At 36.1% G+C, this 22706-nt stretch overlaps 1 protein-coding gene across 3 annotated transcripts in view; it reads right to left on the bottom strand.

Annotated features, from left to right (window-relative positions):
* The window catches only part of SDCCAG8 (SHH signaling and ciliogenesis regulator SDCCAG8), a 104562-nt gene that overhangs the window by 33519 nt on the left and 48337 nt on the right, over positions 1-22706 (bottom strand). For 2 of the 3 annotated variants that reach the window (XM_066546601.1, XM_066546602.1), the window contains exons 14-16: positions 14197-14324; positions 11995-12103; positions 5170-5301 (exon numbers count right to left, since the gene is read on the bottom strand). In XM_066546601.1, the coding sequence (XP_066402698.1) occupies positions 5170-5301; positions 11995-12103; positions 14197-14324 (369 nt within the window). The remainder of the gene's footprint in view (positions 1-5169; positions 5302-11994; positions 12104-14196; positions 14325-22706) is intronic. The other variant, XM_066546603.1, reaches the window with a different exon arrangement.

Below are 22706 nucleotides of genomic sequence, written 5' to 3'. Positions count from 1 at the left end.
TTAATCTCTATTTTCAATTTAAAAATGAATGCACTTTAAACTAAAAAGCCACAAATAGTGCATTTTTAATCGATGATTGCATTGCTAAACAGATGATTGGTCTAATAAAATATAGGAACAATTACCTCATTGTCACTTTAAAAATATACTAATCTATTGGTTAAATAAGGAAGACAATGTATTTAACTGAGAATGAACTGGACTGGAAGAAAATAAAGGTCTTTCAGGTAATGACATAACCTAAATTCATCCATCCGTCATTGTTTCTTGCAAACACATATACACACAAAAAAGTACTTCAGTTTTAAGGAGAAAATGTAAAATTTCAAATGCAACTTGATTGCTCCAGTTATCAATTAATAATTTTAATGAGTAGTTCTACTGAAGATTTGACAAGAAATCTGGAATTTCTATTCAGCACTGTAATAGTGACAGCAAACTAGCTATTGTGATTTTACATAGCAGATATTTGAAAATGCTGGTGTATTCTCTCTAGATATGTCTTAATTCCCATAGATATGAGCTCTCTTAAGCATACACGATCTTGCATATACTACCACTTAGTAACAAAACAAAACAAGAAAAAATTAATGGTGGAAAATAGCCTTTACAATCTTTGTCAAACTGAGTATCACATTTTCACTCGAGTGGTCTGTTTAAAGATCCATTTTAGCTACCCTTCCAGATAAGCTTATCCACAAGAATCCTACATTTGCCATAGGTAGAAAACAAATATAATTTGTCACATGTTGTGCCATACAGACATTTCTGCACAGTTGCTGCACCACACTAGAATGTCTGAAGGGGAAGACACCCCAGGTAGTTGGCTGCAGACACATCTCAGCAACATGGCACGTAGTTCCAATTTGACACATAGAGTCTTTATAAATCCAATGTCTATGAAGTCAAACAAATCTCCTTCTTATTTATAGTAACAGGCGAGAGCAGATCTCTGCCGTCTTGTTACACAGATGGTTGTAACATTTTTATAGTTAACTTACAACCACTGATGCCTAAGGAATAGACACACATCTGCCCCAAACTGCCAGTCCTGTAGGCTCTTCTTTTTAACTTTAGCTAGCAAAAATACAGTTGAAATACGTCTAACAGTGTCACCTCCAAAAAGCTACCACAACAAAAAGCCCCACACAGATTTGCATTAGATGTATTATTGTTGTTAATGTTATACAGATCGGATATTGATCACACACATTACAGCAAAAATTACAGTAATATGAACCATAACCACAAGATCTGAGAGAAAATTCATAGCCCCAAATTCCATATGCTGATCTTTAGAAAAATGTTTGGAAAGAAACTCATTAGAAGATTCTAAATTTATGTTTTATTAAAAAGATTTAAAAATAGTCTTATATTTCATATAAACTACTGTCCAAATGATTTTCTTTTCTTTAACTGATTCATAAAAAGTAAAGGCATGTCTGGCTCATCTTGAAAAAAGGAAAGAAATTTCCTAGGATTTTCTTTTCCTGCTTGAAGGTCTTCAACAGCAAGCATACATGGAAAAGAGCTAAGCTATATTTCATTAAATGCCTCTCATTTTAGATACTGGCTGTCCACAGAAGCAATCCTCTAAATAGCTGAGTTACAATCAAATACTTGTTTTACAAGAAGAACAGATGAAGAAAAGTAAAGCCATAATTGAACCTTGTAACTGTAAGAGCTGTCAATTAAGTTCAGTGAAAGTTCAAACAGCCTGATGAAATCCTGACCCATGGCAGCTTGGGCAAATAATACTTATTCATATATATATTCGAACAATAATAGATCTAGGCAGGTTCTTGTCTTTTTCTTCTTGCTCTTCAAATTGGAAGAGAAAAGAGCTTGTGAGAAAGTGGATCTGCATTTACATAACTGAGGTGAAAATGCACACCTGGGAATTCAGTTTGAAAACAGATTAAGGAAAGAATCACCAACTTTATACATACAGTTAGCCAATTCATCTGGCTTTGAATTTTCCTTCATCTGGTATCTATTCAAATTATGTAATATGGAGCACCAAAAAAAAAACCCCAAAAGATAGAAACCTTTTAGTTTTGCTTCATACTCTTTTTATTCTTGGCTAGTTTCTACCTTTACAGCTGCCTTATAAGAAATTCTATACTTTCTGTTATCTGCTAATTTCTACTATGAACACAAATCTACAGAATGGGGATTTGAAGAATTTAATAAGACAGTTTGCTTTGAGGTTAAAAATTTATAAAAATGGACTCTGCTATGTAACAGACAAGAATTTCAGCAAGATTGATATCCAGGAAGATACACATGATGACCAGCTCCACTTGGACTCATAACATATCACCTTAGTCCTGCAAACCATACATACTTCAATTCAAGTTTGCCTCAGTAACACGTGACAAGTGTATAATTTAGGATGGACATCTACTTCTTTTAATGCCATATTTCACTGAGTAAAAGCACACCAAAAGGGCTGGGTATTTCCATTACACTGAAAAGGCTGATTCCATACCCTTTTTAATGACTGGCACTTAAAAGTAAAATCTTTCTTAGAAATTTGCTTATTTAATTTTGGACTATATTCATTTGCATCACACAGAGGTAGGAATGGCACTAAAACACTTTTCTTGTTCAGTTTCAGGAGTGCAACTATTATGATTGCCAAAGCATTTTTGCTCCAAAAGAAATTCTGATCATTTAGGTATTGTTTCTTCCACAAAACCGTTATATCAGGGCCTGTCATGCTGTCCCTGGATAAAACAAGTATGGAGAGTGATATCTTCTCAAGCAAATATCACAATACCCCATTTTTAAAATGCAAATGTTAGGTTCCAAGTTTAGCCAAAATAATTTTAATAAGAGAGATTTTCTGAAGCTCCAGAATAACAGCAGCTAGAAAATTAGGTCAGAATGCACTTTGTGGGACTGTGTTGCAAAACAGCCACTGCTATTTGTAGCTGCCATGTGTATATAAAGGAGAATACAAAGGTGAAACAAATGTGTTAAGAAGTAACCATCATCAACAGTATTTTGCTGAGATTATTAGGACCTAAGTGATGGATGAAAATCTGAGGCAAAATACATTATTATTATTTGTTGTTCTGCTTTAACTAAATAGTAAAGTCAGATATCTATTTTCAAAATCAGAAGAGAAAAATCACTATTTTTATTTAGTGGAAATCCTTCAACATAAATATATCCAACTGGGAGATTTGTTTGTTGGAGTAGTTATTCCTTCTGCTTTCTTCACCTAGATTGTAAACTTCATGACCAATTTACAGCATTTGGGAATTAATCCTGAAAATCAACTACAGTTTTCACATGGAAAATTAAAATTAGATTGCACTGATTTTTTTAAAGCTGTGTAGAGTATCAGCCTTGTCACTTATTAGTTGGAATTTAAATTAATAGAATACAAGATGACAATTAAAATATGTTAAAAGAGCTATCTCTTAAAATGCTGGTAAAGTATATTGTTCATGTTTAGAACACCTAATAATCTCTGCCATATTTACATATTCTAAAATATTAAATAAGACAAATGCTATTACTGCCCTGTTTTCTCTGTTATCTGCAAAACAGCAGCAGAAGGTAAGGCATTGCCTGCAGCATGACCACTCTGCTTTCAAACCACTTTTGTGTTCTGGATTAATGCTTTCAGTCTTTTCTACTGTATAATCATTTCTGCTGCAGCAGAGAATGAGCAACATTTTCCAGTAGATCTATCTTATTTATAAAAATAGATAGAGGAAAGGTTACCCTAAAAACTTGCAAAGCACTTTTAAATTCTACTAGATACTCATAATCTACAGAAGAGCAGCTAGGAGAAAAAAGAGGGGGACAAATTTTTTCTCCTGAAAATAACCTCAAATCCTCAGTCCTGCATATGATGAGAATCCACCATAACTAAAGAAATCAAAAGGGAGGTGAGATAAATGGAAAGATTGTGTGGTTACACAGATTAGGGACACAGTTGCAGCATTTTGAATTTCTCTGTTCTCTGAGCTATAAATGATGATGACAGTCCAAGGTTACAGAAGAACAGGATGAGGTACAGACAGAAATCTGAAAGGGAGGAGGAAAGAAGTGGTTCTGCATGACTGAAATGAACACATGAAGTGCTTGCAAGAAACAAGATTATAGACAGAGAATAAAGAGATGGCAGTAAAAAAAAATTAAAAAATCAATACTTTAAAGAAATTAGCATAGAGGACTGGCTGCTTTAATACTTGCAAGCTCTGCTCCTCTCAGGTAGTCAATGATGAAAAAAAGCAAAAAGAACTTTTCCCAGTAAGAGCTGTCTAGTCCAAATAAAGTTAAACTGCATTTTGCCTTTGACTACAGACAAGATGTAGCTTGGATGAGTGGATTTGCAGAGTTACCTCTCAGCCTTCTCTTTACTTCATCCTCTACCTCCACAAGGTAGTCAAAACTACCTCCAGTGCCTGTTACACTTAATGTGGAGTGGAAAGCAGAACAAGAAAGCATACATGAACTTTCTGGAACCAAAAGGAAAAGACTCCACAGTGATCTTAGAGGAAGTCTAATCCATATCACAGCACAAGCCATTATCAGTCTGGATACTCTGGCCAGAACAGTCAATTGATATTGGTGAAAATATTTCACACTAGCCTTGCTGCAGCTGCTCCCAGCTCATCCTGAGGAAGTCACTGCTTCTCTGAAAGGCTAGTGGTGCCTGGAAATGGGGTTTTTCTGGTTACTGAGATTTTCAGTAAAATTTGTCTGTTTGTACAAATGATGGTAAACCCCAAAAATACAACTATTACATGGCATAATGGAACACACATCTGTACTCTATATTCACATCACTGAATAACCTCTTCCCTCCTTCCTTCCCAGCTCCCTCCTCCCCTTTTTTTTTAAAATGGTAAGACTATTCATACAAGTTAGAGCAGAGAACAGCCGAAGCAACCCACACACATATGTACTAGGTTTAAATTCTTTGGAAGACTATGTTGTTCAAGCTTTCCTTTTATTTATCCAAAATGGCACAAGCAAAAGATGTTAAAAAAAAACAACTTGACAGAATGGTTGGGGAGGGAGAAGGAGTGGTCATTTCATAAGGAAAGAATATTACTTTCATACAACCTCGTGTCATTTTTATGTTTACACAACATGACTGGTACAGTTGAGCATATCACATACTGACAGATTAACAGGACCTCCTACCTTGACTTCATTCTCTCATGCATTCTCCCATGCTGGATACATTGTTGGTCCAATTCATCATTCCGTTTCTGCATCTTCTCCAATCTGCCATGAAGATACTCTTTTTCCTGACTAAGCTGGTTGACTTCAGATCTACAGAAGTAAAAGAAAGCGATGATGGATGTTGTCAGATTTCATCCTGCAGTGTGCCATCAATATGTGGCTTCAGCATTTATAAAATTTCATACATTTATATGTAGTGCATAAACAAGATATTACTAGAACTTACAGAAACAAAATGCTGTTTCAGATAATCTCAAGACAAAAGAATATGATACTGGTGGGTATCTTCTAAATATGCCACTGGCAATCACTCAATTATAGGTTGGCTATGCTAATTTCAGCCTAATTTAAACAGGCATGCCATTTGGCATTATGCATCTATGTTAAATAAGATCAATAAATGTAAATTCATACTTGTTAAGCAAGAATTTGGCTAACATTTTGAAAAGACATTTTAACTTCTTTATTAGCAAAAACTAACATTTCATTTTAAAAAACAGCTACTAAAACCTTGTTCAACCTTTACTCCGTTTTATAGGTTGAACTCTCAACAGTTCACAGGTTGAACTCTCAATAGTGGTACTGTTTTAGAAACTTTAGTAACCTCCTGTGTCTAAAATAACATTGCACAGATTAAAAAGACATCAACAACAAAACCCCCATAAACCCCTCCCCCCCAAAAAACACTCACTCCTAATAAAAACCCAAAGCCTCACTAAGAGGAAAATTAACTAAACTTTCAGAAACAAGGGACAAATCATACAGGCACACACTAATCTACATAAAACTCAGCACCGCCTTTAAGAATATTAGTCACTTCTAGGCAATTCTTATTCTTCACGGGTGAGCAGAGACACCAGATCCATGAATGACCCGGGACTGCTACTTGCTACATCTCTAACCATCAGCCCATGGAGAAACAGGCATGAGCTGTTTCTTAATATCAGGAAAAGACCTCAGATTAAATAGTGATAAAATATACATTATGCACTTGTACAATTTTAACTCTTTGGAAAAGGTTAATGAGAACATGTCAGAATCTGCTATACCATCAGAAAGTACGAATCAAAAGCAAGCAAATTTGATTTATGGCATCTGCCACTCCATATCTCAAGGTTAAAAAGCTTCAGATATATCTTTAAATCATAATCTTAAATATGCTGCAATTACAGCAGAAATACTTTACCTTCCTGGCTGTTACAGAATGCAACAACAACTGACATTCTGAAAAATACAACAAAATGCAGGGAGGAAGGAATACTCCTCCTTCAAAAACATGTTGTTACATTGACAAGTCAAATCTAGAAATGACAACATGATCTTTTCATGTTTAAATAGAGAACAATGCATGGTATCATCTGTGAATCTAAAAGAATTTAGCAAAGGAAACTTTGGACCGAGACTGTATGTAATTGAATTTAGATTGAGAGTTACAGCTCTATTAAGGAAGACCACACACAAATACATCAGAATTTGTGGAATTGTGCTGATAGAGTTGCACATCAAACTTCAGTGCACAGGAGTTTCCTGGCTGGATACGTAATAGTGAGCAGGATGGTATAGGAAGGTAGCAGAAACTGAATTTTTCCACCGACCATTTTACAGAAATACTAGTAACATAAATGCCAGCATTAACAAAGCACTGCCAGCTGGACCAACTGTTATCACACAATGTGAATGCAGTCTGTACTTGATACTGATACTGTAAGACAGACAACCAGCAGATAAAAGCAAAGTTTCACTGCAGAGAAGCTCAAAGAGACCTGACATGGGACTAAATTCAATTCTGTATTCTTTTTTTGCCAGCAAAATGCAGGAATACTGTAAATTACCACATTTGTTGGGTTTCCCAACTGGGATATCCTGTTTCTTTTTCTGTATTTATATGTGATTGTCTCATTCATGGAAACAGCAGAAGCAACTTTCAAGGTGATAAAATTCTCCAAGTTTTACAAGGACTTATTAATCTCCATTACACTTGAAGGTGCCTAAAGTCTTTCTGGAAAGATCAAGTAATTCAAATCAACAAAAACCAAAACACTACTGAAATCATAATTAATGAAACCAAAGTAAGTAATGAATTAATTAAAATCATGAGTATCATAATTGCCAGTCTCTTAAATAGAGCTCTAAATGCCTGATGCTTTGAAGCACATTAGGAGTGTTGTCTTCTCCTAAAACATCTTTTGTAATTACAGTTAAACAGAAAAAAAAAATTTCTAATTATGACATTACTTACACAATGTCCTTTCCATGTAACTAAGAGTCTGACCACCAAGACTCAAGTATTTAATGACACTGAAGTTTTGAAGGACAGCACGTTTGAAGGACAGAATGGTTAGGTCCATGTTAAAAGGTTCAGAGTGTTAGCATTAGAGAGAACACCAGTCCAATACAATACTGCATACCAAGAATCTTCCATTGTCACTTCTCAATGATTCCCTCTGCATCTTTAAACACACCTTTCATTCACCTCAGTTTCCAAAGATTAAGATAAGGCAGCTAATTCTATGTGATATTTAAGTAACTTCACACATTGCTGGGTTAAATAAAAACCCCAAATCCACCATAATTGTATTAAGCCTGATAACAGTACTGAATGCTATAGCACATTTATACAGGAATAGAAGTTCCACTCAGCCAGAGGCAGGACCACTCCTGTGTAAATGCTTCTGAACAACTCTGCTCCCAAGGTATCACAGCAGGAAGAGAGAGGGGGTAAGTGTCAGAGCATGCAGTGCTGAACTTCAGGGAGAGTTCACTCACAATGCTGGGGACAGAGGCAAATTAGAGAAATCTGTGCAATAATCACTGTGTCTGATGCATCCTGCACAACTAAAGGACACAGCATGGATATGCTGGTGTTGTTCCATCTGAGCTACTCTGGGTCCAACAGTCTGAGCTGTGGTGGACTCAGTAGAAACTGAAGCATTTGGAGTGCTGCCACTGGAGCTGAACTCAGCAGGAAGGGGCACCTCTGCAGACTCAGGCTGGCCCCACAAGTCAGGCAGTCACGGAGATGTGTGTGCTTCTGAGATCTGATACACTCAAATGACCTGTATGAAATCACTGTTATTTTGAAACTGCACAGAGCAAATCTACAACATCACATGAAAATGTAAAATGCATGCTTGTAATTGGATGCATAATAGATTTTGCCAAGTCTCATTTACTTGTTACTATATCAAATATAATTGATGGGGGCAGAAGCAACGACAGAAACAAAACCCCCTCAATACTTCTGGATCCATTTAACTACCTCACCTTCTATTTAAAAACCACTTTAAGGTTTTATCTACCATCTCTGCTGGAAGAATCTTGGAAAAAAACCCAAACAGGTTAGCCTCCAAACCACTTAAATACTAAAGCAAAAAAAAAAGGTGAAAATGTTAAATAGTCAAAATTCAAAGTCAATCTTAGAATATCTTTAGGATGAGCTGATTTTTGAAAATAAGGTGGCAATGCTGCATTTACTCCTCTGAACTAGCTTTTTAATTCCAGTGCTTTTTAAACACTGCTTTTTCCTGCTCTTAAAACCAATTGTTTACTTGCACAGAAATTAAACACATGCTCTAAAATATTTTCTGCTGATGCAGTATTGTTGCATCTAATTTTAATGGCTAAATCTTCAGACAGACTGTTCCCCATCTTCATACAGCTACCTTCAACAAACATTTCACTCCTGGTATTGAGTGCAATGACTGCAGTCAACCAAACAGGCAGAAAAATAGTTCAGCCGGGTATGTGTTCTTTACTTCAATTAAACTCACACAGTTGGATGCCTACTGTTGCCAAACCAGTAATATAATTTATACATTATAGTCCAAACAGTAAAACTACACTAAAAGTCATTTAACAATATTTATAACACCATAAAATACAGTGTTAAAATATATGAACTGCAATATGTACCAAAATTATAAAATTTGTTTCTCATCATCAGTGATTAAAACCAGGATCATTGCTCTAGCTTCAATACTCACAACCCTGGTGACAGATTAGAATTCAAATCTTAATGATCAATTTACAATTAACAAGATAGAAGTGAAACAAATTAAACCAACCATTATATATAACGAGACCCAATGGACTCCCATTGTTCCCCTTAATTACAAAACGCAAATCACAAATACACAGTGGGTAGTGTTAAGCATTAATCTACAACCTAGAAACTCAGACAGTGACAATCAGAGGGAAAAAAAGAACAAAACAAGAGAGAAACAGAGAAGAAATCAACAAAGGACTATATTTTTATACATGCCTATGCATACGAAAACCTTCACAGACACTATCTTGTTTCTGCACAGCTTGAGGGGTTTATAATTCGTCTGACATTGTCTTTCTGACACCTCTCTGTGTAGGGACTAGCTCAAAAAATGGTTCCAGCTTACATGTAAACACAAAAACTTCAGTTTAGATTTCTCAGAAAACCTGCATGAAATATAAAAATATATGTGCCATTCAGATAATTCAGCTGATATTGTAGAAATACATAGTTGTCACAGATAAATTTGAAATGTCTTTTGTTACAAATGGGTACTTCCTATTAAACGAAATAAAATTTAAAAAACTTACTATTACAACTGTTATTAAAAGAGCTTGAGTGTTCTACCAATTAAATAACGGTATTGGTAGCACACAGGTATATCTCAAACCCATGGAAAATAAGGCACAAAGATTCCAGAAGTACAGCAAGAAAATACACATCCAGATCCAAAATTCAATTTATGGTAATGTCAAAAATATGGAAAAAAATGGAAAAGTATTTTCTGTGAAAATAGGGCACACTGTTGCTTTGTGATCTGCCTTTATTAATGCACATAAGAACTAAGTTATAAAATCTTCCCCAAATTATTGCTTTTTTGCAGAAGACAAAACTACAGCATTCTGTACCATAATGTGGTCTTACACAACATTCAGTGACAATGAGCTGAAGATTGCCTTTTGGAGAGGTGCTACTGAGGGATATGTGCCCATCATTCACTTAGAACCTGGCTAAAATAATTTTCTGCATCTGATCTCCTGATCACATCACTTTGTGAAGCCATCTATATTAGTCTGTCATTTTCCACCACCTCCAGTTCCACCTTGCTGTTCTCATTTTTACCTTCTATTTTTTTGCCTCTACCTATTTCTCTATCCCTGTAACTGATTGCAGCAGCTCCCACTCCAATGAAGGAAAGCTCAAGCTATTTTAGGACCACTTCTCAGAACCACTTTCATGCATTCTTCCTTACAGTTTCTTGTGTAAAAAATACCACTTCCTGGAGATGCAAGAGGGCTCCTTTTCCCATTTTCAGGTCCTTGACATAGTCAGCTAATGCTGCTAGGTGGAGAAACACTTGGCAATCTCTAGTATTTATTTTCAGAGAATAATGTGTTTTCACAGTATGTTTTCTGTCTTTCCTTCATCCTTTACAGTTACTAGTCTGTGACTGTGAGCTCTAGCAACAAAGTCTGTGTGCTTTTTTATTGCTGGAATAATAATATGATTTGAATCCATTTAGATTTTGCGTTACTTTAGGAGAAAAGCTCTTTTTCAGAGGAAAAATTCTCTTTGCTTCTCTCTCAAGTACCCCTCACAACACTTGCATGGGAATATTGCTTACAGTCCCTCAAGTTTCTCATTTCTTCCCCAAACACTCTGGATGTGATTCATCTCCAAACTTCAGACACTTAACAGCTAGTCAACACTTTATATTCAGTGGGAAGTAGGATAGGCAGTGGAGGCAGTACCCATTGGAAACATAAATTTTATTTATTACAGACATATATATGTGTGTGTGTCTGTCATCTACTTAAATTCTCCTTTGACCATTCCTGGGAAGAGGGTACTGGGGTAAATGAGCTCTCTCCCTGAGTGAGTTCTGCCTCTTCTACATTACCTCATGGACGATTAAATCCACCCAGAAGAAGAATCCTGTCTTGAAAACCAATTTTACCTATGCTGAGTGGTTTCCTTACTTCCCATCGGCCATGAGATGAATACTAGCCTTAATTACCAAATTCACTTTGCATGCAATTTACAGAAGATACAGAATGCCAACTCTCCACTGAAGTCCAGTTTACTACTCTAAATATGAACCCCCAAAAAGTTTCAACAGATACTATTTTTACACTTAAAAACGTGAAATCAAATTATTTCTGCTAAAGAATTACAAAATTCATGTTTTCTTTAGAAGATAGTTCTGTCTTACAGAACTTTTGAATAGATACCTCCATAGCTTTGTATTTCTTTAAATTATTATTACTTCCAGGTGTTGCTCTCTTCCTCAGTTTTTAATGGCTTTGAACTTAGATCTACTATTGATTGATAAAAAGCAGCAGCAGAATCAGAGCATCAATGACAAGCAATTTTGATGACAATTATTTTATAGACCATATCCAGTGTGTAGTGTAGTGCTGTAAAAAGAGTACTAGAGTAAATAAATATAATTACAACAGTCTGAGATCATTGAATCTTTAGCATTTTTCATATAACTTCAGATAAACTTGAATTGTAGCTTTTTAAACAATTTTCTACCCTTCATATTAAGACTATGAACACAAGGAAGAAATACTATGCAATTTTTACATTGGAATTGTCCAAGAAATTTGAATTAATAGTTAGAAACAAAATCTTAAGAGGCATATTATATTGAATTTTTAAGGGGCATATATTGCTTTGATATGATACGTATTACCTAGGACAAAATGAAAAATAATAAATATTAAAATACAAATAAAAAGATAAAGAAGCATGTCCTAGTAATATAAGGGTCAGGTTAACAAAAATATACTAACCTGTATTTTTCTGACATTTGTTCCAACTTCTTTGCCAATACAAAACATTCTTCCTTTAATTTTGCTATGAATGTATTCTGGGAGGTCAGCAATGAATCCAGTTCTTCTACTAGAGAACATAAAATTATGATACTATAAAATTACAATTATATAAATTTATAGGTAACATGGAAAAAAAATTATATATTCTTAATTTCTTTCTTCCAGTTCATTCTAGTTTTGAAATGTTTTTTAAACTTCAGCTACTTGGACATCATCACTTACCAAATTAAGGCTCTATGTCAGAATTAGCTGAAGTGTTAAAGCAATGTTGCCACTGAATCTGGTCTTGTAAGAGAAGAATCACTGTGAAGACTAGATATCTAATCTGGTGGGCTTGCTTTTTAGCTAGAAGTTCACTGACATTTCTAGGAGGAATAAAATTGGCAAGCCATGCTTTAGCAGACTTTTCCTTGCTCAACTGGTGCAGAGGATACACCAGCAACCCAAATGCTCACACTGTAGACTCATTTCAGTATCTCCTTAAAACAGCAGTTCTTTTATTTACTGTGTCCTGAGCTTAACATGAATAATGTAATTTTTTATTCTTAAATGAAAAGATTTAGACTTACTGCCCAGTGACAGTTGAAATGAAACCATTTCATAAAGTAATTTTCAGTTATGATCAGTTTGGACTGCACCAAAACTCACGACCTAGAATCCAGGTATCTTTGTTCTTTCAAAAGAGAGATACTGCAAAATGATCTTTCTTGATTTCTGCTTTTAAAATTGGTGAAAGCATAACCACTCTTGCCCAAATTCCTTGTATGTGTGTAGGGTCATAATAAACAAGGTTTTCTTTATATACATTATAAATTACTATAATTTTCAACTCCCTCTAATTCTACTAGAGATGTATAAAAACAGATCCAGACATAATATTGTTTCATTTTTGTATAGTGGGACAATTTATGCACCAGAAAGGTACATTACATTTCTCTTGTGCAAAATTACACATGGTCATATGCAGATGTGCTGGCAAAAGGAGGAAAAAATGATTCTGAGAGCTTCTTTTCGTCTCCTACAGTGTAGGCAGCAGCCATAATGTAGCTGTTTGCATTCCCTGAACACATGAAAAGGTCCTCTAGTACTGTGGTAATACTAAAAAAGGCAGAAAATTGAAAAGCATGTCTGCTACCTTACATATTATCCAACACCCCTTATAATTAATATATGTTGTGTAGTTTTCCTGAAAGTATTGCATGACTGGTTGGTAAATATGGTATTTTGTAAACACATAAATATATCACGTTCTTTAACAGCTGAAACTCCTTCTACTTTCCATGCTCATGGGTTACAGATTTCATCTCTTAAAAATTCCTTTTTTTTTTGTTTATTTATAATAGGCACCTCTATTAATGTTGTTGGCATAGTACTTCATAATACAAAAAGCTCTTTTTTGTTTGTTTGGAAAACCCATTTTACTTCCAGATTAAAGTTAGATGTTATTGATGGGCTAAGTCAATGCAATGAAGTCTCCTATTATGAGAACCTGAAGTATGCAAGGGATTAAACATCTTTCTTCTAGACTGAGGATGTGGGGGAGGCACATGGTAATGCTAAAAATGTTTGAGGCTGCAAAGATTAAATAAAGGAACATATCAATTTGGAGCCAGTGAATTACATCCAGCTGCGACAGTGAATTAAGAACCGATTAATGGCTAAAGCTTTTCTCCAGTTTGGATGCCGAAGCAAACTCATTAAGCTTTTAGAGTAGCTATAATGTGTGTACTGTGGGAACTGTTCAATGCTATTCAGGAGACTTTAACTGTAAGCTCAGAGCATTTCCCGCAGAGCTTCTGATGCTATTTTCTTTATATAACATGTGTGCCTGAAAATCCAGCCAAAAACAAGCCCTTTGTTTTTCTACTTTGTTGTGGTCTCTCTCAGCTTTACGTTTCTTGAACACAGGTAAATAAACTCATAATCCAGATGGTGCAGCAGATGTGAGAGCAGCACTCTGAAATCAACAGACAGTGGGCAATACTTTCCATTTTCTCTTTTAAACGCTAACTAATATGTAATTCGGAATCTCCGGTGTAGTTAGCATCTGCTCCCTTCGGCCAGCCAAAGGTTACAGGTGTTCCTGATGTCATTTCACAGTAAGGCGTGGGCCTGGCTTGTGAGTGAGTGCCCAGGCTCTAATCTTTCCCTACCACCTACCAGTTTTCTCATGCTGGGCCTCCATTTGCTGCATCTTCTGTGTCAGCTCCTGCTCTCTTTGCTGGGCCTGAAGGGCTCGGGCCTTTGCTTCATTGCTAATGCTGTGCTGAATGTTCTCTTTCTCCAGTCTACAAAAAAAAAAAAACAAATAGGAAATAAAGAAAAATAAAAATCATATAGTGAAGAGGATAAATTAAAAGGGTAAAGCAGAACATTCAAATAAGAATAATAAAAATCTGGTCAAGCTTTTCACATTAAACATTCTCCTCCTCCTTCAGGTTATACAAACTGACCTTTCTCTTACAATGTCAAACATTCTCCAGTGACTAGCAGAAAATGGATAAAAAGTATGATCTATTTCCTGAGAGAAAATTTGCTCTGCAGACAAAAATAGGATTTTATTTTTAAAAATTTTAATCACGACCTCTTTTTTATAAGGAAGCTTACCAACATTCACTTTGCACGGCACATATTATTTGCATTTTCTTTTAAATGCTATTTGTTTAATTCTGCAGTGAAGCTTAGGGACCTGACCCCGAGATGGACTGGTTCCCAGTGAATCAGCAGGAGATAAGTCAATGGGAGCGATTGCCACAGTGCTCATGATACAGCTACTCTGAAAGCTTAATGAGTTTTCTTGAGCAACCAAACAAGTTTTAACTATTAATTTATGTAAATAGGATATGAATGCATCCATGACAATAGAGTAGACTGCTAGCACCACACAGGCCCATCCCCTTGTGGTTCTCCTCACTGGGGGGTTGTACAGAAAGGTCTAAAGCCCAGTACTATTATTGAAGTATGCAGGCAAGAGAGCAATTTACTTGACCAGATATGCAAGATGGGGCAATCCACTCCCGAGGCAAAACAAATGCTAGACTACCACACTCCATTGAAGCATTTTATTTAATGTAAGCCAAGCAAAAAGAGCATGGAAAATAAAACCCCAAAAAGATATATGCATGTAAATTAGAAAAGATCCTGAACCGCAAATTCAGATCTAGACTTTCCCAAAGGTTGTGAATATTTATCTGGTGCACATTGGGATCCACATTTAAAACGTCAGTAAGTCCACACATACAAGGATTGATTTCTAGAATTCAAATGATGTGAGCAAACACCTTTCTACTGAAATGACATTTAATAGCTTGGGATAGGCTTCTAAAAAGTCTTATAAACATGTTTTATTCTAGGGATATTACCTATTTCAGAGGACTACAAAACAGAACACGGGCACAGATCACGTAAGGATAAAGCCACATCTCATGTGGTTGCTACACTTAACCTTTGGATTGGTGCCTAATAACCCATCCAAGATATTGCAATATCTCAGCATGACACACACAATGTTAAATCTTCTCTCTCAAATTTACCCCAAAGCAATACAAATGGTGGGTCACATTACACTAATTCCTGGTCCTGATGTTTCAAGCCCTACCTTAGGCAAAACTCCCTTGGAAATCACAGGCAGTTTCTTCTGAGGGAAGACAGCAAATACGTTTAGATAGCAAAAATATTAGAGCGTTAAGGAAACAAAGCACATTTTTAAAGGAAATTTCATATCTTGAATAGCACTTTATCACATCACTCTCAGAATTGCTTTGTAATCATATTGGGGCTATCATAAGGAGTGATGCTCCCATCATTTTTAAGTGTAAGCTCCAAATATGGAAAGCATTACTAAGAATATTTTTCCCACATTTGCTGGAAACCAGTCTGTGCAAACCCCTTTATTTTACAAATGATTTTATCTTCAGAGAGTTGTTATAGCATTGGATTGCTAAAAAAACTAAAGGAAAAAAAAGCCACCAGCACCTCTAACTTTCCTCTGATGCTTTCAGCTGAAGAAAGTCTCAGTAGCACACTATTTTATTTAATAGTTCTCATGTGAGATGGCTGTGTGCAGTTGGGTGCTGTGCAGTCATCTGGCACACAGCTGGCTGGCTGGCCTTCTGCTGGGGGTAACCTTCAGCGTACAGCAAGCTACCAAGCTACCAAGGCAAACTTGTGAAGGTCCATTCCTCACTGCTAGGGCCCCTCCTGATGATCTCATGTTAACCAGCAAGTTCAAAATCAATGGAGAATCTACTGCCCCCAGAAACACTCTCCTGTGCAGGGGACCCATCCAAAAGAGACACTCACCTGTGCCACTTACTGCACAGAGCAAGCTAGCAGGAGCTCAGAAACCATGGATGTGTAGTGAGTGCCCTGTGGCTGAAGTGTGTATGGGGTGGTTGAAGATGAATTTGTACAGCAGATAAAAGCTCAGTTGTAAAATTAGGAAAACAGGTAATTCTTACACAGAAGACCAGCTTCTTGGGACTTAAAACATTTTGGAATTAAAGCACATCCAATGCCACACAGAGCAATATCTGAGGTGCTTAGAACTGCTCAGGAGCAAAAAAAACAATATATCCTGGAGCCAAACCTGTCTAAATGGAGTGGCATGTCCTTTATCTACACCTTGACTTGAACCTGCTCTCTAAGTTCAATCTCTCTGTCCTCCAACTGAAAATTTCCTCAATACACATATGGAGAGAAAAAAGAAAGTATAACACATGCAGAAGGCAGCCCAAGAGATTTTAGGATCTATTGGGAACTCTCCTGCTACAACCAACAAATACTGGAGGAGTTCTAGAAGCTTTGACACTGTCTGTCCAATTGCAATTTCTCAAATCAATTATTTCACAATTCAGAGTCAAAGAAAATCTATGGACTGTATACAGAAGGAAGCAGTCCTTAGTCCCTCCAGCATTAGTGCGAAGACGTCAGAGGTCTCCTCCTACAAAAACTCCAGAATTTCTTATATTCACTAATGGAAAGCACAGAGGCAATGAAAAGCAAAGCTACAACTGACTAATTTTGATGACACAGGTAATATCTGAATCAAAAATGACAGCTAAAGATTAATTGTTCCAGAAATTAAAAAAACTTAATCTATAGAGGTCAAATATAGGAGATGAGTGGTTTAAGTGCGCCAGCCTATTCTCTACTCAAATTCAAACACTAGCTCTACTGAGTGCAAAACACTAAACACACTAAAATGCACATGTGATTGGTCACAACACTGATCAATTTTACCAAACCAGACACATGGAACTCACGGAAACTTCCACTTCTGTGAACAAAGTCAGGAGCAACCAAAGACTCAATCATGGAGAAAGCTCAAGCTCTCCTTGAGCCTTGTTCTGAAGCAAAGGTTTTCCACAGTGATTTTAGCTCTAAACTCCTGTTTTAAGCCTGCATTGGGGCTGTCAAGAGCCATAGTTAAGTCATTTAACTGGTTTGCACGACTCAATGAACTCGATATTGGTTTGCAGTGCATGAAAGTTATGCTTTTCAAATGTTCCTGACAAAACAAAAGGCGCTGTGTACTGTAGCTTATAGCACAGGAAGAAGAAAATTGCCATCTCTGTCAAACTTTAAAAAAATCCTTGCTGCAACTGAAAGTGAAAAATTCAAAGTGAAAATTCACTTTGATCTCAAAGCTAACGTGAAGGAATGCTGACTGAATTTGAGCCATCAAACTTAATTTTAAAGAAACAAATAAAACTCCAAACCAAAATCACCCCCAAATCAAAACACCTTTCTCACCACTAACAAACAAAAATTGGATCACAGATCCATTTACAAGAGAAGTCCACTCTCTGCCAAAGGGTTTTGCAGTAAAGAAAAAGGAAGTCTGTAAAGACTAGTGACATAAAAGTCATATTTGACATAACTAAAAGTTCATCTATTTTTGACTAGAAAAAAAACAGAACTTGGATTGACAAAAGTTTGAATTGCACTACACAGTTCAATAGTATGTATTTCTGAAGGAGTCTTTTCAGTTTGGTAACAGTAAAAATACAAAAATAAAAAAAGCAGGATGATTCTTAATGTAGAATTAGGCCTCTGACTGGAGGCTGCCAGTATTTCTTCTGGAAAAGCAACTACAATTTGAAGCAACCATGTTTCCTATATTGACTATTTGATTTTTCCATGAGATCAACATGTGGCATTTTAAAAAAGCTAATGGATCCATTAGTAAGGACTATGAACTTAACTGGACAAATTAAAATACTCTAGCAATTATCTCAGTTCAGTGATACACAAGAGGTTATCATAGCATTATTTTTGACATCTTCATTTCATATTAATGACAGTTCAAAATAAAACAATAAAGCATTTTAGCTTTCATATATGCTTGTTTTAACCTGAACTTCATAAACCATTAAGGAGCAGCCAGCATTTAGTGTTCCACATGCTTGAGCTATCCGAACTAGCAAGACTTGTCTAAATGATGACCAGTCCTGGAACTCTGCACCCACACTCAGACTTGGGCAGCAGGAGGACCAGTCAAGCCTAACACTGATGCTTTTACCACATGCCTCAGTGGTCCAGAACAGACCTCTTTCCTAGGTAACACGTAGCAAAGTGGGCCAGCACTGTGAACCACTGCACAACAAATTACCTCAGAAGAGACAAAGGACTCAGCTGAAGGCTCCTGTAGCTCTTTCAGAGGAAATGAGCTTTCTCTCCCAGTATTTTTGAAAATAAATGTATAGCAGAAGATTCTCTACCAAACTGGAAAAGTTTTGAGGAGTTACCCAAGCATTTTATTCCCAGTACCTTTAGTAAAATCTTGCATGAAGTCACTCAAATCAATTAAAACTCTTGAAAGTAGGACTTGAAAGACTACATGTATTAGAAGCCCTAAAGACCAAATAACTTTGGGTTCAAAGGTTCAGCAGTGTTTTATGCAGTCTGCCTTGCAAACTTTCCACAATACAGGTCTAGTGGACTGTCCATTACAAGCAGCTTTCTGAATCACCTTCTCATAGGCTCTTTTATCTTATTATTTCAGCTGCAAGTGTCAAAGGAAGAATAGAAAATTACAGCATATCCTTGCTCTTCTCTCAGGCTATAGGAGGAGAAAAACCCAACCAAACAAACCACACATTCATGATAAAAAGGAAAAAAAAGTATAAAAGCTGAAACAAGATGTCACAATACCTGACTTATTCTCTAAGGGGACATATGAGAAAATTTTTGCTATCTCTAACTTTATTACCAGACACTATTCAAAACTCACAATGATAAAGGTCATAAGAAATGGTATACAAAATAAGATCACACTTCAAAAACTTCTTTCCCCTGTATTTTTAATGTATCTTTGTATGTATGTCATACACAAAAGAATAAGGGCTCATTTTTTATTTTTTCAGGTTAGCAGACAAGTCTAAAGGTTGGGCTGCAAACATGGAAAAAACGTCCAATTTACCAAGAAGTCATTCTCCCCAGGAATAGTATTAAATAATTCTCTATATTAATGTAAAACTTCTACAACTCCTTTCAGACCAGCCTTTCAATTTAACAGCACTGCAGTACCCCATTCAGCTATTTATAAAAGAGAATGTGTTTACTGAGTTTTATCATATGCTATCCAATCTTAGTATTTTCAAACATTTAAGTAAGAAAATGCAACACAGTAAGACCTGTAATTCTGCAGGTAAACAGGTACATGCTGGTTTTAAATGCAGCTATGATTCAAAATTATTGCTTCCCACACCTTCTAAATTGACAGAGTTCTAGAACATCAACTCAGTAAGAAGGCTCAGGGTCACAAGATTTCTCCCTTTCCTTTAAATCAGCCTTCCAGCAACCTTTGTTTAGCACTGACTGTTTTGGTTATCTTCTTTTGTGAGGCCTATGAATTTTCATCTAATAGGACCTTGTTAATAGCTACGGTTGCTCTGAATGCGGACTTAGCTGGACAGTGTTTAGTGGTTTCCTCTTATTAAACACTGTAGATTTTTTTTGCCATCTGAATTTTTGTAATAAAGGTTTTGATTTTTTCAGTGCTTGTGTGGATTGGATTTTATGGCTCTTGGTGTTTTTAAAAGGCAAAAGAAAGGCATGAAATGAATGTTCTTATTGCAAAAAATAATTTAAAACATACATATGAGTGCATGCTTCCTCAAGAATTATGTAGAAGTATCTTTTAAAAGCATGATCAGGTCATTTCTTTAAACCTTTCCAAGGAGCTGAAAAATTGCCCTTCCTGTATCCCATTGAGGGAATTACCCACTGAGTTGCTCTTTTTGTCAGTTTCTGGGAGCTGACTGGATGCTGATTCTGGAGTTGGCTGCCAGGTCTTCTCAGCAGAAAGCTCAAGTTTCTGGAAACTGCCCCAGCCAGCACACTGTGTTTGGTGAGCTTCAGTAAAATCTATATTTGCATGGTCAAATTTTGAAGAAACACAGCTATTAAATTAACTGGTGAATTTGAAGGACTGCATCATTTCTCAGGATACATGTGGGCCTATTCTTGAGAACTGAGGCTCAAAAAAACCCAACCAAACAAACAAAACTTAAATCTTGTTTCGGGTATTAGTTGAGAAATACAGAGTTTCCTAAAATAATGACATGTCAGGGTTTTCTTCTCATAACCATGAGAAGCAATGAGAACCATGAGAAGCATTAAATACAATTAGAAAAGTAATGTAAAGGTCAAGGGGTGAAAAATTCAGCATTCAAATTGATCCAGCTCTTCAAATAGAGTTCTAAGAAGTTCGAAGGTGCAACAGAAATAACTTGAAAGTAGAAGTACATTTAAAATATGTTAATGAAACTAAATGAAATTTCACTACCCTACTTGAGATGAAAGACTGGAAAAAACAGCTCTTCCAGGCTGCTACTACTGTTTCATAAAAACACTTCAAATAATAAGAAACACTTTTGGGGGGCAATAAAAGAAAAGGTTAAGCTCTACACAGATTTCCAACCTCATCAAGAGACTAACTACAATTAGTTGACAAATTAGCTTGAAACAATTTTCCCCAAAACGCAGGTAACTTGTCACCTATATCCCCATTCCCAGAGTTCAAGCAATAAGAATTTAAATTTTGCTGAAACAGAAGTCAGTGCATATGACTTTCTTGTACCCACGGATTTTTTTTCCCATATCTCTCTATTTAGGATGCAGCCACACCACTGGAACTACTTTATAACTTCTATATGTATTTCCACTTTATATAATAACATGAAGTCTACAGATTCAGTCCAAAATTTCCACTTTGCCCTTTAAGTCTTACTGAGGCATCAGGAGAAACTATACATTAACGGCTGCATGTGAAAAAAATTCCTACTCTTGCTCGCCATACTTGAAATGTTCTTAGATGTTATTACAACTAACTGGAGGTATTAGTAGGCATGAGACAGATAAAATCTAGGACCACAGGAACAGACATACAGTAACACAAAGTGTTACTCCTATGGAAGTTTCTATGAATTAAAGAACCTTGAACACAGTTAACTTCTACATTTCTACTTCTATCTGTGAGGTCAGTTAACAAAAGGAAAGGATTGGATTTCTTACTTTACATTCAGCATAACAGAAAGAATTTGCAAATACCTAGCCTATAACATGATTTTACTCTTTTGGCATTATAGCCATCAAGATATATCTAGAAAACCACCAGTTCCTCAGTAACTTCTCTTCAATCTCAATAGTCCTCTGTATATCAAGTCACAACCAAGTATTATCAATAGCTTCCCTCTATTTCAATGTTAGAGGAGAAAAAAGTGCCTCTAATAGTAATTAACATTTCATATTAGGTCAAACATACTGACTTGGATTCAAAATCTGAATTTTCTGGCACATTTATAAGATTTGCCATCAAGATATGAGGCTTGTAAGTAAATATCCATTCTCTCATGACTATTACCATCAGATTGTGAACTATTTGGCTCCTAAGTCCCTATAGAAGCACAATTAAATACAGCATAGGGAGAAGTGATCTTTGTGAAGTCTTAGTACATAGCCTGAGCACTTTCAATATTGCACGTTTCTCTAGAATATTCTTTGTTCCACAAGTCACTTTTACAAATAACTGTATGTTGAAATAATTGCTTAACACAGAAGATTTTTACAGGTATGTGTTTTGTATAAACAAATTTACATAAATTATTTTCCCTGTATTTAAAAAAAAGGAGTAATTTTCTTGATTTATGGTGATTCTTGAATTTGGCACCAGCAGTCTATTACGATGCAGCTTCAGGACACATTTAAGGCAGACAATGTCAATATAAGAGGTGTGGTCCTTCTTTTCATCCTCTTAAAATGAGCCCTCACAAAACCTATTCTTCAAGAAATTATTCCTTTTTCCATCTGAATAACTCCCTGAATACCCTGATCACACAGGTGCCTGTCTTCAGTGGCAGCAGAAGCAAGGACCTGGCAAATGTGGCCAAACATATCCCTATATTGCCACTCTAGGGACTTGCTTTTCAGCAACAGCATAGGCTCAAACCAGGTTCAGATAACTGTGACTCTGTACTTCAAGGCTCAGCTTGTTAATACAGTAAATCCAACCATCAGGCTCCTACCATTGAATCAAAAAATGATGCAGCTAAATGATGCAGAGACCTGATCTGCTATGAACTCACTCTGCCAATTTAAATTTGTTCAAAAACCCAATGTTTTTGGTACGTTAACTTTGTACCAGCAAGCTTTATGCTGAATCAGGT

This window comes from Molothrus aeneus, chromosome 3 (genome assembly GCF_037042795.1).
Source record: "Molothrus aeneus isolate 106 chromosome 3, BPBGC_Maene_1.0, whole genome shotgun sequence".
NCBI classification, from domain to species: domain Eukaryota; kingdom Metazoa; phylum Chordata; class Aves; order Passeriformes; family Icteridae; genus Molothrus; species Molothrus aeneus.
This window is presented reverse-complemented; position numbering and strand designations above follow the sequence as displayed.